General features: G+C 42.5%; 2 protein-coding genes across 4 annotated transcripts; one reads left to right on the top strand and one right to left on the bottom strand.

Moving 5' to 3' along the window:
* Positions 1 to 4897: 4897 nt before the first annotated feature.
* On the bottom strand, positions 4898 to 8941 carry LOC123103416 (SURP and G-patch domain-containing protein 1-like protein). 3 transcript variants are annotated; one of them, XM_044525001.1, is made up of 9 exons: positions 8827 to 8941; positions 8126 to 8515; positions 7093 to 7219; positions 6869 to 6975; positions 6641 to 6784; positions 6114 to 6251; positions 5848 to 6027; positions 5377 to 5555; positions 4898 to 5286 (listed from the first exon to the last, which is right to left on the bottom strand). In XM_044525001.1, exons 2-9 carry the CDS (start codon positions 8511 to 8513, stop codon positions 5260 to 5262), a joined length of 1290 nt encoding a protein of 429 aa, XP_044380936.1. In that variant the 5' UTR covers positions 8514 to 8515; positions 8827 to 8941; the 3' UTR covers positions 4898 to 5259. The 3 variants fall into 3 exon arrangements, with proteins under 3 accessions (XP_044380936.1, XP_044380935.1, XP_044380933.1); XM_044525000.1 differs by having other exon boundaries at positions 8126 to 8525; positions 8827 to 8937; XM_044524998.1 differs by having other exon boundaries at positions 4898 to 5140; positions 5232 to 5286; positions 8126 to 8902.
* A 129-nt stretch (positions 8942 to 9070) lies between these two features.
* Positions 9071 to 14220, top strand: LOC123103417 (meiotic nuclear division protein 1 homolog). The gene is made up of 10 exons (XM_044525002.1): positions 9071 to 9233; positions 9748 to 9828; positions 10695 to 10811; positions 11161 to 11199; positions 11460 to 11567; positions 11640 to 11702; positions 11782 to 11833; positions 11996 to 12040; positions 12138 to 12217; positions 13914 to 14220. The coding sequence occupies exons 1-10, from the start codon at positions 9231 to 9233 to the stop codon at positions 13947 to 13949; spliced, it is 624 nt and encodes a 207-aa protein (XP_044380937.1). The 5' UTR covers positions 9071 to 9230; the 3' UTR covers positions 13950 to 14220.
* Positions 14221 to 14603: the final 383 nt, after the last annotated feature.

Here is a 14603-nt window from a genome sequence, read left to right as displayed (position 1 = left end):
AGGGAAGTTGTTGGCATCTCACTGACCGTAAGTCCATTCGCCGGCCTACGTCTCTGCTTCAGCTCATGGTAGCCGGATTCATGTCGAGCTGCAAAATTCAGTGGAATGTTTAGTTCAAATCAGTTATCCTGACACCCCTTTTCATGATTGAGCCTTCTGTTTTGGAGCACACAGATAAAACTGCTATCAATTGGTTTTGTTCTATCATGAAAGACCACTTTTCGTTTGGCACTTAGAGAGCAATTCTTCACTAGACTGTTCCATGAAAAGAGGATTGAGTACTTCGGATTTGCAGGATTCGCGGGATACAGTGATCGACTATGCATACATATGGGGGAATGTAGATGATCCTGGCCTCTATAGTGAATGGGATTTTGATGTGAGTATTTCCCTTCATGCTAATCGTAAGCATATTTGGTATATTGATTGAAAGGCGGACAAACACTGCCACTATCTAACTAAGCAAAGATGTTGCTATGAGAAGCAAAGCTGTTGCAATGTATCTTTATTAGATTACATGTATAATGCTACTATTTGTTAAACAGTCTCCATTTTCTCAGCTGGCCCAATACTTTTGCTGATCAGAATTTTGGTACGAAGAATAACATCACTAATTTACTAGCTCTAAGAAAATCACATGCTTGATTTCCTGAATATGTCCCTATGTGCTGCCAACCCGTATATGTTGTTTGGTAATGTCTTATTTTCTTTGGATCCCATGGGCATATTTCAGTAGTATCCATTCAAGCACTGACCTGTACTACTATGCTGCTTCTCCATCACTTCTGGTTCGTGAAGGTCGACGGCTCTGCCGACGTGAGGGATCTCAGGTCGCCGTCGCCCTTTGGGAGCTCCCTCTCCTTCCTGCCTTCTTACCGTGGTGCCAGGGATCAACGTCCAGACGCCAACACGATAGAGCTATTGTGCTGCTGCCTCAGGTTGTCCAGGCGCGTCATCGGTCCCAGCTACCCATCATCAAGATCCGACGTCCTTTGTCCTTTTTTCCGATTGATGTGAGTAAGCCTCCACTACCCGCTTCCAACTCTGTAAAATTTGCTGTTGTAGTTGGCATGAGAGGCGCCTTGATGCAAAGCTACAGGTTTACGTGGGTGTTGCTGGCTGCTTCCCTCTTGCCCCCTGGCCAGCAGGGTCCTCCATGACCAGGGCCCCCAAGCTAAGGAGTAACATGCTGCAGCTTCTGCCCACCACCATGTATGAGACATCGAAATCTAGGAAGCTGCAGGTTTGTGAGACACTCATGCTCACCATGTGTTCTCTGAAATGCTCCCATGTAGATATATATAAATTGATGTTTATATATTATAAGCATTTGTAAAATGTTCATGTACAATGTAGTATGCAACAATAAATCACATCTCCCAGCAATGGCTACTTACCATTACTCTTATCACCTTAGACTAAGTAGTAGTATGAATTAGATGACTCGGCACTTATGTTTTCGTAGTAGGTTTTGTGTCCTTCGCGTACTTACAGTTCAGAGATAAATTTGGTACATGGCTGATTGACTTTGTTCGTGTGGATTACCAGTTTAGCAGCAATGATGGACTTTGTTTATGTGGAGTACCAATTTAGCAGCAACTCTGTTGTAACTTTGGCAACACAACCAACATCAAGTGTCACACTGGTAGTCTAGGGTCCATCATGTACGTGTAGTTCATCGTCCATTTCTGAATCACCAAGGATTGATTTTATTGACACAATATTCTCTACATGTTGTTTTCTATTAGGTAAAAACAATTATTGGCTCCTCATGTAATCTACAATAAGTATCCCTTTTGACACTCATTTAAGTAGAATTTTTTATTATTATTGTGGAAGCAGAAACACACTTCAGAAGGATTTCATGTAGTATGTACTTTGAGTTTTCAGAGTCTATTATTGACATGGATTTTCCTTCTGCTAGAGAGGCTGGTGCCAAATCTACATCAGAACAACGGCAAGTTAACAAACGAGGAAGCTGGAGTTGTACTGTGACTATTGTTAGATCTGTTTTTGCACTTCTGAATTTTACTTGAAATGAATCTCGAAGGTACAACTCCTGCAGAGTGCTAGCGCCCACCTACAGATGACAAGATTTTCTTCTTCTGAATGTAATGAGGCATGATCCACAAACTCTTCATAGAACTTTGAAGCAAAATATTGATCCCCTGCATGCATATATGATTGCGAACCAATTATTTTTCAATCCGTTCCTTTTTACCATAATATTTTTCTGGGTGATGTAACATAAGTATATTATTGGTACAATTAAGTGATATCATTAGTACTTCCTCCGTCCAAGAAAGCTTGTCCCTCAAATGGATGTATCTAGCACTAACTTGGTGCTAGATACATCCATTTGAGGGACACACTTTTTCGGACGGAGGGAGTACTTGATTTATCTGGGCATAAAAATGTCTGGGATAATAGCTCTAGCACTCATGCCGACAATTTGAAAATGGTAGGACTACCTTTACCTTTACCCATATAGAAGTGATAATCCCCTCCCCCCTACATATATAGCGTTTTTTTTCCCGTTGCAACGCACGGGCATTTTTGCTAGTAAAGATAAAAAGGTAAAGATAAAGATTCTACCGGTTCATATACTTAAGCAGTTTGGAGGATCAACAAGAAGAATTGGGTACCCAAGGAAAGGAGGCGAAAAAGAATTAACCCAACAAGGAAACGAAGGAACACCGAGAATGGATCGAAAGGAGCAACTATCCCTGATTTTAGGTCGGATCAGGATCCGGCGAGGCGAGCTGGCGACGGTAGCATCAGCAGCGCGCCGGGCCATGGCCCATGACAGCACCACCTAAGACTGTGGCGGTCGGGAGCACCAGGCCTCCGCCCACTGCAGCGCAGATCCCTCTTCTCCTCCGCCTCTACTGCTCAGCCACACCACCACCTCCTTCTCTCCCGTGGTGGGTTTCCTTTGGGTACGCAACGTTAGGCAAGGCGGCGTGGCAGGCTGGTTGCAGCGGCGCGGCGACTTTCCCCGCTGGCTGATCTGGGGCGGCGCCGAAGGAGAATCCAAAAGCAGCTCGCGGCTGCTCTACGGCTGGCCGGGGGGAGAGCTTGGCAAGATATACCGAGGGGCTCTACTGCCTCGAGCATGGCATACAACCCGATGGCATCATGCCCAGTTAGCTTCTTTTATCTTTCAATTCTTGCATTTGTTCGTCTTTTAGTTTCAGAGCTTACAAAATCTTAGATGTTGCTTACAAAAATTGTGATACAATATTTTGATTGCGGACTGCATATATTCAGCAAGTAGATGCATTCCTATGCATGCATATTATTCTGCAAGTAGATGCCTTCCTGACTGAATTGTATGCCATGATCGAAGTTCAGTGCTATTGAAACAGAAGGCCAGATGATGATTGATTTGGTATTGCCAATCTCCCATTTAATCTCAGAATCTAGCCGGTTACTCGCCATGCATTATTTTTTCCAGTGTTCAAATATATCCGTCAATCTTATAAAGGACCAAAATATACGACTCAGTAAGTATGCTCTAATAATATCAGTTAGGAAAAATGCTTGAAACAATTGCACCATGAATACTTGAAATAACTGACAGCAGTATCTTGAATACATATGTTGTGTGAAATAGATGATTTTGTGCCAGCTAAAGTATTGACTTATGATGATTTAGCTTAGCTTCACCAGTAAGTTGTTCTTAATGCGTAAGAGAGAGAGAGAGAGAGAGAGAGAGAGAGAGAGAGAGAGAGAGAGAGAGAGAGAGAGAGAGAGAGAGAGAGAGAGCGCACCGGGAAAGAGAGTGATTCGATGATAAAAAAGTCCAAAATGCCACAATATGCATGGACCATCGGAATAGATCGACCCGCGGCAACTAACTAACCCGGCAAAGAAAGGAAGACACCTATTTGTCATGCGAGTTTTCTAAAAAGTCATAATCAGTGTTTTTCCAGCTTGGGTTAAACTTATTAGTGTTTGTCCAGCTTGGGCTGAAATTTTAATCAGTCCAGCTAGCTCTTGCTACGTACTTGATCCAGTGTACAGATCAATTAAGACATTTCTCTAAATTGGCTTTGCATGTACCGCAAAGTAATTCTGTTGATGTGTTTCTTCGTCCAAAAATACCGACTGCTGGGTCACACATCATGCTCGTCAAACATATACTACAACACCGACACCACCTTGTAAGATTTGAGGACCCGGTGAAATCAAGCAGACACCGCCATGGAGCGGCGATGTCGCATGAAGTCCATCGTGACTTGGTGCATTGTGTATGTGCGCTTCTACTCACCAAAAAAGGATAAAGCCTCTCAGAAAATCCATCCATTTGCACGTATGTACATTGTTGTGGCCAAAAGTACCAACCAGCAAGTTTGTCCGGGATAAAGGATAGCCACAATGATGGTTGGATACCCGTGTTGAAGATATATTTTTTCTTCCATGACAACGCACGGACATGTTTGCTAGTTTCATTAAAAAAAAACCTCGACATCACTCCCCGCAGATGACGTCTATCAATACAATTCATCGTAGTGCCCAAGAACTCGCAAATTCAGGGCCCAGATTTCAGTTCCTTTAGCATTGCATATGTAAGTTACTCCATTCGCCTAAGTGTATTGTGTCTTCTGTACTTTGGGTCAAATTTTGACCATCTATATGACTAATAAAATATAATATATATGGTACATTAACTAATAAAATATAAAGTGTGTCACAGACATTACACTGTGATAGAGGTTATCACAGTGTAATGTCTGTGGCACACTTTATATTTTATTAGTTAATAAATCTATGGTCAAACTTTAACCCAAAATATGAGGCTGCCTAATAAACCCTGACAGAGTAGCTAAAAAAAGCAACCAACAGCAACTACAACCACACACACGCTTTGCACTGGCCAAAATAAGAAGCAGTATAATCAACTGAAGGAAGTCCCAGCAGAAAATCCATAATCACAAAGTTACATTGTCCACCAACAGAGGTAGAAATACATCACCATTTGAAACATCAACTTTGGCATAAAACACCACCGTAGGACACATTCGTAGTAGTACTTAAACAAACACTAAAACAGCAAAGCTACTGCAGAACCCCAGGAAGCCCCAAAGCTGTGGCATTCCAAGTTACTTGCTGAATAAATCAACCTCTGGGCTTCTTGCTGATGAACAAAGCTTTCAATACTGTTAGTCATTTCCCAAAGCAGCAGTTAGTTCTGTGAGCAAAACAGTGCAGCAAAATTGGTTTCTTACGTCTCCCCCCAGCTGACCTCCCCTTGTATCAGTAGTATTGTTTCCTTGGGTTGTTCTGCAGGAAATATCACAACATATATGAGACAAAAGTATATAACAGATCATTCATTAAAGAAGAAGGTCATGGCTTGGCTGGGCAGTATACCAGTGGGTTTGGCCTATGGCGGTAGCCTAGCATCATTCGCTTCTTGTATTGCTCGTAGATGTCATCTTCAGATGACACCTCACCAGGTTGGATAGCACCAACACCAAGGTGGTCCTGCTTCACATCTCCAGCCATAATGGGATCTGCACGGCCACTTCTCTCGCTGCCAAGACCCTCACCTGCACAGTAAACTACATTTAGCACCTACAACTGAATTGAGTACAATATCATACTAATAAGGTCACTGAGCGGAAGTGTTCAACAGGGCGGAGGCTAGCGGGAATGCATGCAGACATAAACTTAACAATTCACCAGCCACCCAAATGGATTATTAGGAAATACGGGATTCATTGTTTCATTTGGATTTCTTGTTATAAAAGAGAATCCAACAGGCCAAGTAAGACCCTAATGCCAAACAGGCATTTACTAGAACTGGAACTTTGGTGTTTAGTTTTCAATTTGAGGACTAACCTTCCCTCCAGCCCATCTTAGAGAGAAGCTTGTGCCCAATATTATCGGCCTGAATCTTAGCCTTCTCTGCAGCTTCTTTGGTAGCCTTTTGTGCTGCAGCATCATTACAGCGTGCCATGAACTTCTCGAGTTCTTCTTGAGGAATGAAGTCCCCCATGTGGTGTCCCTTCTTAGGAGGACCTGGAAAGAAAGAAAAGATGAATAGTAAATATCAAGTCTCTACAACCTTGCATCAGAGCGACGAACAATAAATGTGAAAAATGTACCCTGAATAAGGCATGGAGGTGGTGGCATTTCGTCTTTTGACTGCCTTGGTGGTCTCTTCCGTTCTTCCTGTGCAGCTTTCTTCATGTAGAATTCCATCAATGCTACTGGATCTGAGGGTGCAGACATACTTTGACCACCTGTAATAACATGAGACAGCATCAACCAACTAAAATTTACGAAACAGAAAAAAGGATCGAACTGCTAGATAAAAGACATATCATCTTCTGAAGAAAACTATAATGTAGGATGATAACAGGATATAGAGTTCAGTTGTTCACATAAAGGCACATCATAATATGTCCATTCTATGCATTAGGCCACATGAATACTACAGTACAGAGCATGTCAAAAAACTCAGGGAAGAAAATCAGATGACAATTAACTGGCGGAGCAGAACTGCGAACTCAAGAGAACATTACGTAACATGCGTACCCAACCTTGGAATAGTGTGGAAGCAATCAAACCAGAGTAGCACGCAAGCTTAAGAAAAGGAAAGTGATCCACAAAGACACCTCAAGTAACTTACCATGACCAGATGAGCTTCCCTGGGAAGAACTACCTTCATATGCACCATATAAAGCGGAAGCAGGCGTTTGATAGTTAGATCTTTGTTCAAATGAGCTTCTGTGTGCACCAGTATGTGCTATGGAGCTTGCAGTGCTTGAATTAACTGCATTTTACCAAGAGCATATGCCATCAGAACTTGCATAGATGATAAGTGATACCAAAAGTAATGATATTGTCTGACACGAACCAATTTTTGAAGCCTGAGCATCCTTTGTCTGAGCATGCACCTTTTCCTCTTCAGCAAGCCGAGTCTCATAATATTTGTAGTCTGAACAGTTTTTATCAAACAGAAACCTGCAAATAACCAAGGTTAAGAATTTATTATTGCAATAGTTAATGATGCAATTTTGATCTCCAAATTTAATGTAAGCATTTTTTTTGCGTTGATAAGCAAAGCTATGGCCGTCATACTTGAATGGTGAATCTCCAGGATTCTTCTGGCGTGTAATATCCTCAAACTGTCTCCCATTTTTGGCAACAAAGCTTGCTAATTTGTCAGCAACCTGCCTCACTGTCATATCATTTGGTGGTGCTGAGGCTGCATGTCACTTAAGAACTCATTAATATCAAGCACGTGAACAAGGGAATGCAAATTACTGCAGTAGCAGTAGCGCCATATTTCCAACCCTTTCAATCAACATCCTTCCCAGCCATGTCGATACAGTTAATCTATAAGCTGCAGCCATAAGAAAAACCAAAACCTTCACAACTTTCTGCTGCTAATAGCATTTGGAACATATTACAGGTGCTGAGAACTGATGTCCATATTAGACAAGCTACTAATGTAAGGATGGCTAGGCAAAAGCAGAGTTTCACTGGTAGTGTGCAATGTAAATTGATTTTATTAGTTAAATAATAGGAGTTGGAGCATATTACAGATGCCGAGGACTGATGTCCATATTTGACAAGCTACTAATTTATGCATAGCTAGGCAAAAGCAGAGTTTCACTGGTGGTGTGCAATGTAAATTGATTTTATCAGTTAAATAATATCAGTTGGAGCATATTAGATGCTGAGGACTGAAGTTCATATTTGACAAGCTACTAATTTATGCATGGCTAGGCAAAAGCAGAGTTTCACTGGTGTTGTGCAATGTCAATTGATTTTATTAGTTAAGTTGACAGGTAAGCTTTAAATACTATGCTGATTAAAATATCAGATAAGCAGTGTATCTTTGTAAGTATTGCAATTCTCAGGTCAAGAGCCAAGAAACAACTGTTTTTTGCACCAACATGTTTAGCTCAGAATAAGTTCATCACATTTGAGACAATCTTGATCACAATTGTGCACATGTGCATAGAAGATACAACATCTCTAATGTTCAAAAATATTTGTCAAAATTCGAAGCCCTTATAGCTACTACCCATGGTAAGGGCATATGATCTCAGAGAGTATTCATAAGAAAGAAATACAGTAATAGCAGCAAATGAAACAAAATGATTACCAACAACCCTAGCTGGGGCAGCAGCTGAGTGAGCATCAATGGATTTGTGCCGCTTCGCATGATCCCCCCTCTCCACACCGGCAACGTCATCGTCGTCGTCCTCCTCGGCTCCAAACTTGACAGGCACAATGGGGATCTTGTTCTTCTTGAGGCTAAAGGCCAGCTTCCCGCCCGACAAAACCGAGCCAGCCTTCTTCACCTCGAGCGGCCTCTTGTTTGCCGCAATGACAAGGGGCGTCTTAGGGTTGACAGGCTTGGCCGGCGCAGAGGAGACAGCACCAGCGGTGGTGGCGGGGGCTGCGGGCTTCTCCTTGTCCTGCATCTCCTGCTGCATCTGCTTGAATCTCTCCATGAAGGAGCCGTCGTTGGCGAAGAGGCCCTTATCCATGGCTACACAATCCTTTAAGCTCCAATCAAGACACCACCATGGTGGTCACACAAAAGCTAACAGGTCTACGGAACATATAATCCACCGAAATAAACCCTAGACGATCATCCTTATTTATTTACTTCCGGAAGGAGGGGAATCTAGCCTCCCCCTCAGAAAAATTCCAACAAATTTATAAATCTACGAGCAACGACCGGCCGATTCAGCCGAAACTTGGCGCGCAAAAAATGGGGGGAAATTCATCGACGGAGATGCTAGGCCTCGAATCGCTGGATCGGATCGGGCGGGAGGGCGGATGGCAAGGGAGAGTTACCTGATCGAGAGAGACCGGACGGGGGAACCAAACCCTAGATAGGAATTTGGTGCGATGGGTGGGGGTGGGGGTGGGGAATCGGGGAGGAGAGAGAGAATAAGACGATGGAATGATGCCGACTCGGCTCCGCGTGGCCCGTGGGTGGGAGAGGCAGAGACAAGTCGGGTTCCGGGCCCGGGCCGCGGGCCTGCGTCGGCGCAGCCCAGGAACCCAATTCCTAGGCAGGCCGGGGTCCAAAAGCACCCTCGTCTAGAAGCAAACCGAAACCGACCCGGCCTTCCCCTCTCGCTCTCGCGTCTCTCGGCGGGCGTTCACTCTCCGGCGACGCGAACCTCCCGTCTCCGGCGACCGGCTGCCGCCCCGTCCTCCCTCTCAACCGGCTCGGCGGTGCTCCATAGCTTGCCATGGTGAGTTCCTTTTCCTCCCGCCTCCTTCCTTCAGCCTCGCGCGCCAGTCGCCGCCGAATTTGGTCGGGGCAGCCGCTCGGTCCGTGAATCGGCTGAACTGGAAGCGAAGTTCCCTCTTGCGCGCGAGGTAGTTGGGTTGTACACTGAGGAGTCTTAGATTGGAGAAGTTGGTACATTTCGGACTGTGAATCTTCCTTCCGACACTAGGTTTTCCGTTATCACGCTGCCGGCCATCGTATTTAAGGTGCATTTTGCAGCTTACAGCCATATAATTCAGTTTAGCGTAGCATACGTGCTGCCACGGCAAATCTCAGACTGTCAGTTGCTTGTGGGTCACTGGGTATGCTGCTGGGTGCAGTTGGGGTTTACAGTGCCATGGGGCTGTGTTGGGACTACATTTCCTACGACAAATTTGGAATTGCGCTGACCTTTTCTTATATCTGCAAGCATCTTTATATGCTGTAAATAAATAAATGGATGATGTTTAGCTGATTATTTTCCGTACCGTGCTTAGTCTAAGAAGAGGGGCCTTTCCTTGGAGGAGAAGCGGGAGCAAATGCTTCAAATATTTTACGAGAGTCAAGACTTCTATCTGGTAAGATCTTCTGTGGAGATTTCGTTATACTATTCTACCTCAGTACAGCAAGATTAGCTGTTTGCAGTGACTGCTTTTTGTTCGGAAGCAACAAACTCATGGGTTATTTTCTTTCTGGTGCTAATGTGGAAGTTTTAGCTTGAAGATGTATTGACAGGTCTTTTATGTAGTTTAATTATACTTTGGAAAGTTGGTGATTGAAGCAAGCTAGTGATATGCCAGATGCCAAGCTAATTTCTGCAGTTCATTCCTGTTTTCGCGCTATGTATTGATTTTAAACTATCAAATTGTCACCTCATCTTACATTATGTATTTTCCACAAGAAATCAGTATCTGTTTCCAGCTACTCTTCACCATTAATACCTGAACCTACAACTGTATATATTAGTGCTAGCAGTATGTATAATACTCCAGAGTTTAGGTTAAAGTTGTAGGTTCAATATGCAGATGCAGTGTCATCAATATTACACTGATGGTTAAAGTTTAGGTTAAAGTTGTAGGTTCAATATGCACAATTGCACATGTAGGTTCAATGTACACTGATGGAGTACTATATACAACTATATACCAGTGTCATCGTGCTTTGATGAACTGTTTTCAGTGTACTTAAAGTTTAGGTTTGGATGCTCATGCAGGCATGCCGCCTTTTGGTTTTTGCCTTACAAACACTCATTAATATGTACTCCCTCCGTTCCTAATTACTTGTCGCAAGTATGGACGTATCTAGATGTATTTTAGTTCTAGATACATCCATTTCTGCGACGAGTAATTTGGAACGGAGGGAGTACATAGTTATTTTTTCTCTGTGTAGACTGTTCAATATGTTTTGGTGTTTCATACATCCCTAACTCTCTTTGCCCTTTCAGCTTAAAGAGCTTGAGAAGATGGGTCCTAAAAAAGGAGTGATCAGCCAGTCTGTTAAGGATGTTGTGCAAAGCCTGGTGGATGATGATCTTGTCTTGAGAGACAAAATAGGAACTTCTGTAAGTTCTTCTGCTTATCAGTTATTGTAGAATTTCTGCTTATATGTTTGTGTAGCATGAATGGGAAAAGAATAATTGTCTTCACAATTCCCGGTCATGTAGCTATTTGCATATAGGATATGCATTAAGTTGATCTATCTTTAATTCACAAAAGGTTTATCGACTTATCATGTTCTTCAATGATTTAGTTAAGATACATTCTTCAAGATATTGTGCATGAGTGGAACATACTGTAACTTTGCATATTGTGTGCATCACAAAGAGAGGGCATGCCAATTGTTTGTTTAACTTACATTATCATCCATGTGCCTCTAGTTTCTAGTTTCTGAACTTATTAGTATCCTTGCAGGTGTACTTTTGGAGTCTTCCCAGTTGTGCCGGAAATCAGGTATTTCTATGATAAAGTGAACTCTGCTCTTCTTTCATTGCATAATGTCATTATTAAACTTTGACTTTGCATGTATGTATGGTTGGACTTTCACGACAACCGACAACGCATGATGATACGAATTAAGTCCATCACCTGTAACTTCTTAAGGGCGACTTATAACAGTGGTGCAGAGTAGAAAAATCTCAATAAATTAGTACTCTTTCTAGTATGTTAGAATAGAGATTCAGGCTAATCCTCTTCTTTGAATTTGTTTTTAGCTGAGGACTACCTACAACAAGCTGGAGTCTGACCTTTCAAACTCTAAAAAACGTTACATGGAGCTTCTTGAGCAGAGAGACGACTTGAAAAGAGGCAGGGAAGACACTGTAAGTTGTTCTCCATCTCCTCTATTGAGCTGTGCAAGAAGGATGTAGATCAACTCATGTACATTCCTCTAGGATGAGAGAGAAGACGCTTTGGAGGAGCTGAAGGCTGTAGAGCTACGCCATAAGAAGTTAAAGGTTCATTTACATCTGTTAATCTCTTAATTAGTTCTTATCAGTGCCATGTGCTGCTCAACAAATTCTGTACTCATTTCAGGAAGAACTAGCTGCCTATGCTGATAGTGATCCATCTGCACTAGAGGCGATGAGTATGAGATCCATCATTCCTAATTTTACTGTGGGCGTTGGCACTTGGACATCTATTATTGTTTTGATACATCACTCTGACCGTGTTTCCATGCAAACATCCCATTTCATCTAAGTTCTTGCAGTAAATTACTTTATTCTAAACTGTATGGTGATGATTGCAGAGGACGCTACTGAGGTTGCCCATTCGGCAGCTAACAGATGGACAGGTACTAGTAATTCCACTTGTCAACTTCGTGAGAAGTTCATATGCTTTCGGCTTGCCTATCATCACTTAGGCTAATATCATTTTGAATGAAACTTCAGACAACATCTTCACTTTGCAACAATGGTGTTCAACTACATTCCCGCAAGCAAAAGAACAGCTTGAACACATGTACAAGGAGGTACGTTTTCTGCCCTTGCACTGGTGTCACTGTCATCTACTCCCTCCGTCCCATAATATAAGAGCGTTTTTGACACTAGTGTAGTGTCAAAACGCTCTTATATTATGGGGCGGAGGGAGTGCTATTAATACTCCCTCTGATCCAAAGCAAGTGTCGCAGTTTTGAACTAAGCTTAGTTCAATCTTAATTCAAAGATGTGACACTTACTATGGATCGGAGGGAGTATTAAGTATCACATATTTACAAAGGAATTTGCTCTCAGCCATTGGGTCAGCTGACCCCAATAACCCGATAGCTAACTTTGGATCAGCTCTATAACTATGAGCCAATAAACCATGTCCATCTGTTATTTGTTTTTGCAGCTTATCTCTCCTATAAATAACATAACAAACTTATGACTGCCATCAGGCATAAAAAAGGCTGCGACTAACCCATCTTCATGGACTAGATGTGGCTTGTGTCATGTATCTTTTATCCATGGAGTAGTGGATCTAAGTGAGGAATTGTGTTTATATCCCTCAAAGCCGCTTGCCCACTTAATTGTGAAGGCCCTGTTTGATAGCAAAGTATTTTCTAAGTATTATGAGAATACTACAGTTTTTTAGATTACCATGGTTTTAGTTACAACGAGCTGTTTGGTTGCCACTATAAACTACGGTTTTAATACTGTGGTATTTAGGAAACCATGGTTTTTTCTCTGCATAAAAAAAGAGACCTCTGGACCTCTTTTTTTAAAATGGAGCAGCCGTAAAAAAACGAGGGGACACATCATTATCTCTTCCCCCACTATCCGCAACAATTCCCCTCGCTTTCATGCCGCCATTGCCACCGCCTTGTCGTTTCTGGAGTTCTCCCTCGGCGGCAAAATTGTACGAGGCGTCGCATGGCTTGCCTCTGGTACCTAGAGGCCATGCATGGCATGTTTCCACATGGGGTTGCAATGGATCGCAGCTACCTGGATGCATGGATCTCTGCGTTCTTATGCATGATACGGCCAACCAGGTAGAGCAGCGCTGTTCTTAGGCCGGTCTGTTGCTGGATGCAATGGCTAGCCAGCTAATAGCTAGAAAACAGGCTTGTTTGCAGTGCTAACAGCTAGTGAGCTAATTTTACGTCACTGTACCAAACAGGTCCTCTGTATCACAAATACTCCAAAATACTCTGTTATGTCAAAATTGTGGTATTGTGTACCTACTGACTAAATTACTGTAGTTTTCAATACTTTGGTTTTTATAATACATTGCTATCAAAGCCTTTTTGTCCAGTAGAGCTCCTTCACCGTATGTGTTCAGCTTGATCAATTTAAGTGTTCAAGAAACAGCTTGATCGATTTAAGTGTTCAAGAAACTAAGAGTATAAATGGCATGCCATGCTGCCCGTCATAATCAAATAGGACACCAGAATTCAGAAGCTCCTGCCATCCTTTTACTAGTTTGTGCTTGCTAGGAGATGGAAACATGTGTGTAAAGAATTGAGTGTTTCGAAGGTGAAGATAGAGTAGTTTTGATTGATTGATTCGATTGATGTCACACGTAACAACTACTAATAAAGTTTGAGATTTGGCTTCTTCATCCTGGGGAGAAGCGTGGGCTTGTTTGCACCCTCAGCAATCCATATCACCATGTCCTCGACAAGATGATTTTATTTCAGAAACCGGTTCTGCTTTCTTCTGACGTGTATTGTCGTGAAATTTCAGGTGGGCATAACTGAAGACTTTGAGTATCTGCAGTAATGCTCGACAGCCTGCATATGCCCTATTGCATCATCGTGTGTAGTCTCCCTCAGCACGTGGTGTTGGATCTAGAGTAGTTCACCCAAAATTGGTGAGAATCACCTGTGCCGTTGGCTATTTAACGTTTGTGCAGATGATGCCATTATCGCACATGTTCTGTTATGTAAAGGTCAGATGCCTTGCGTATCATTGTCGTCAGGAGAGAATGTTCACTACGTTAAAACGGTGCTACAAGATGAATTTGGTACATGCATATAAGAGATTAGCAATCTGACGAGGGAAAGTAGAAGAAGGATCTGAAATAAGAAGAGACTAGAATGACACGTAACTAACACCACCTTGCAAAATGTAGAACGGCACAGGCCTCTCTTATTCTATATGGAGGACGTTTCCGAATAGAAATAGGCCTTCTCTCCAATATTCTTTCACACCCTGGCCGCAAGAATCTGGATTTTGTCTTTTGCGTTGTTGTCATGTTTTGGTTACTAGTTTTCTAAGGCTACGTTAGGAGTAGTATTTTATCTTTTTAGCACAAAATACTGCCTGCTAGAAAAGAAAAAAAAAGCGTTATCCATTGCTGTGACCATTTGAGGCTTAGTATATATATATATATATATGAACAAAATTCTGTTATCAAGTTACAAAGGGGGCAAA

This window comes from Triticum aestivum, chromosome 5A, assembly GCF_018294505.1.
Source record: "Triticum aestivum cultivar Chinese Spring chromosome 5A, IWGSC CS RefSeq v2.1, whole genome shotgun sequence".
NCBI lineage: Eukaryota > Viridiplantae > Streptophyta > Magnoliopsida > Poales > Poaceae > Triticum > Triticum aestivum.
Note: the sequence above shows the minus strand (reverse complement) of the source record. Positions and strands in the feature narration are given on the sequence as shown.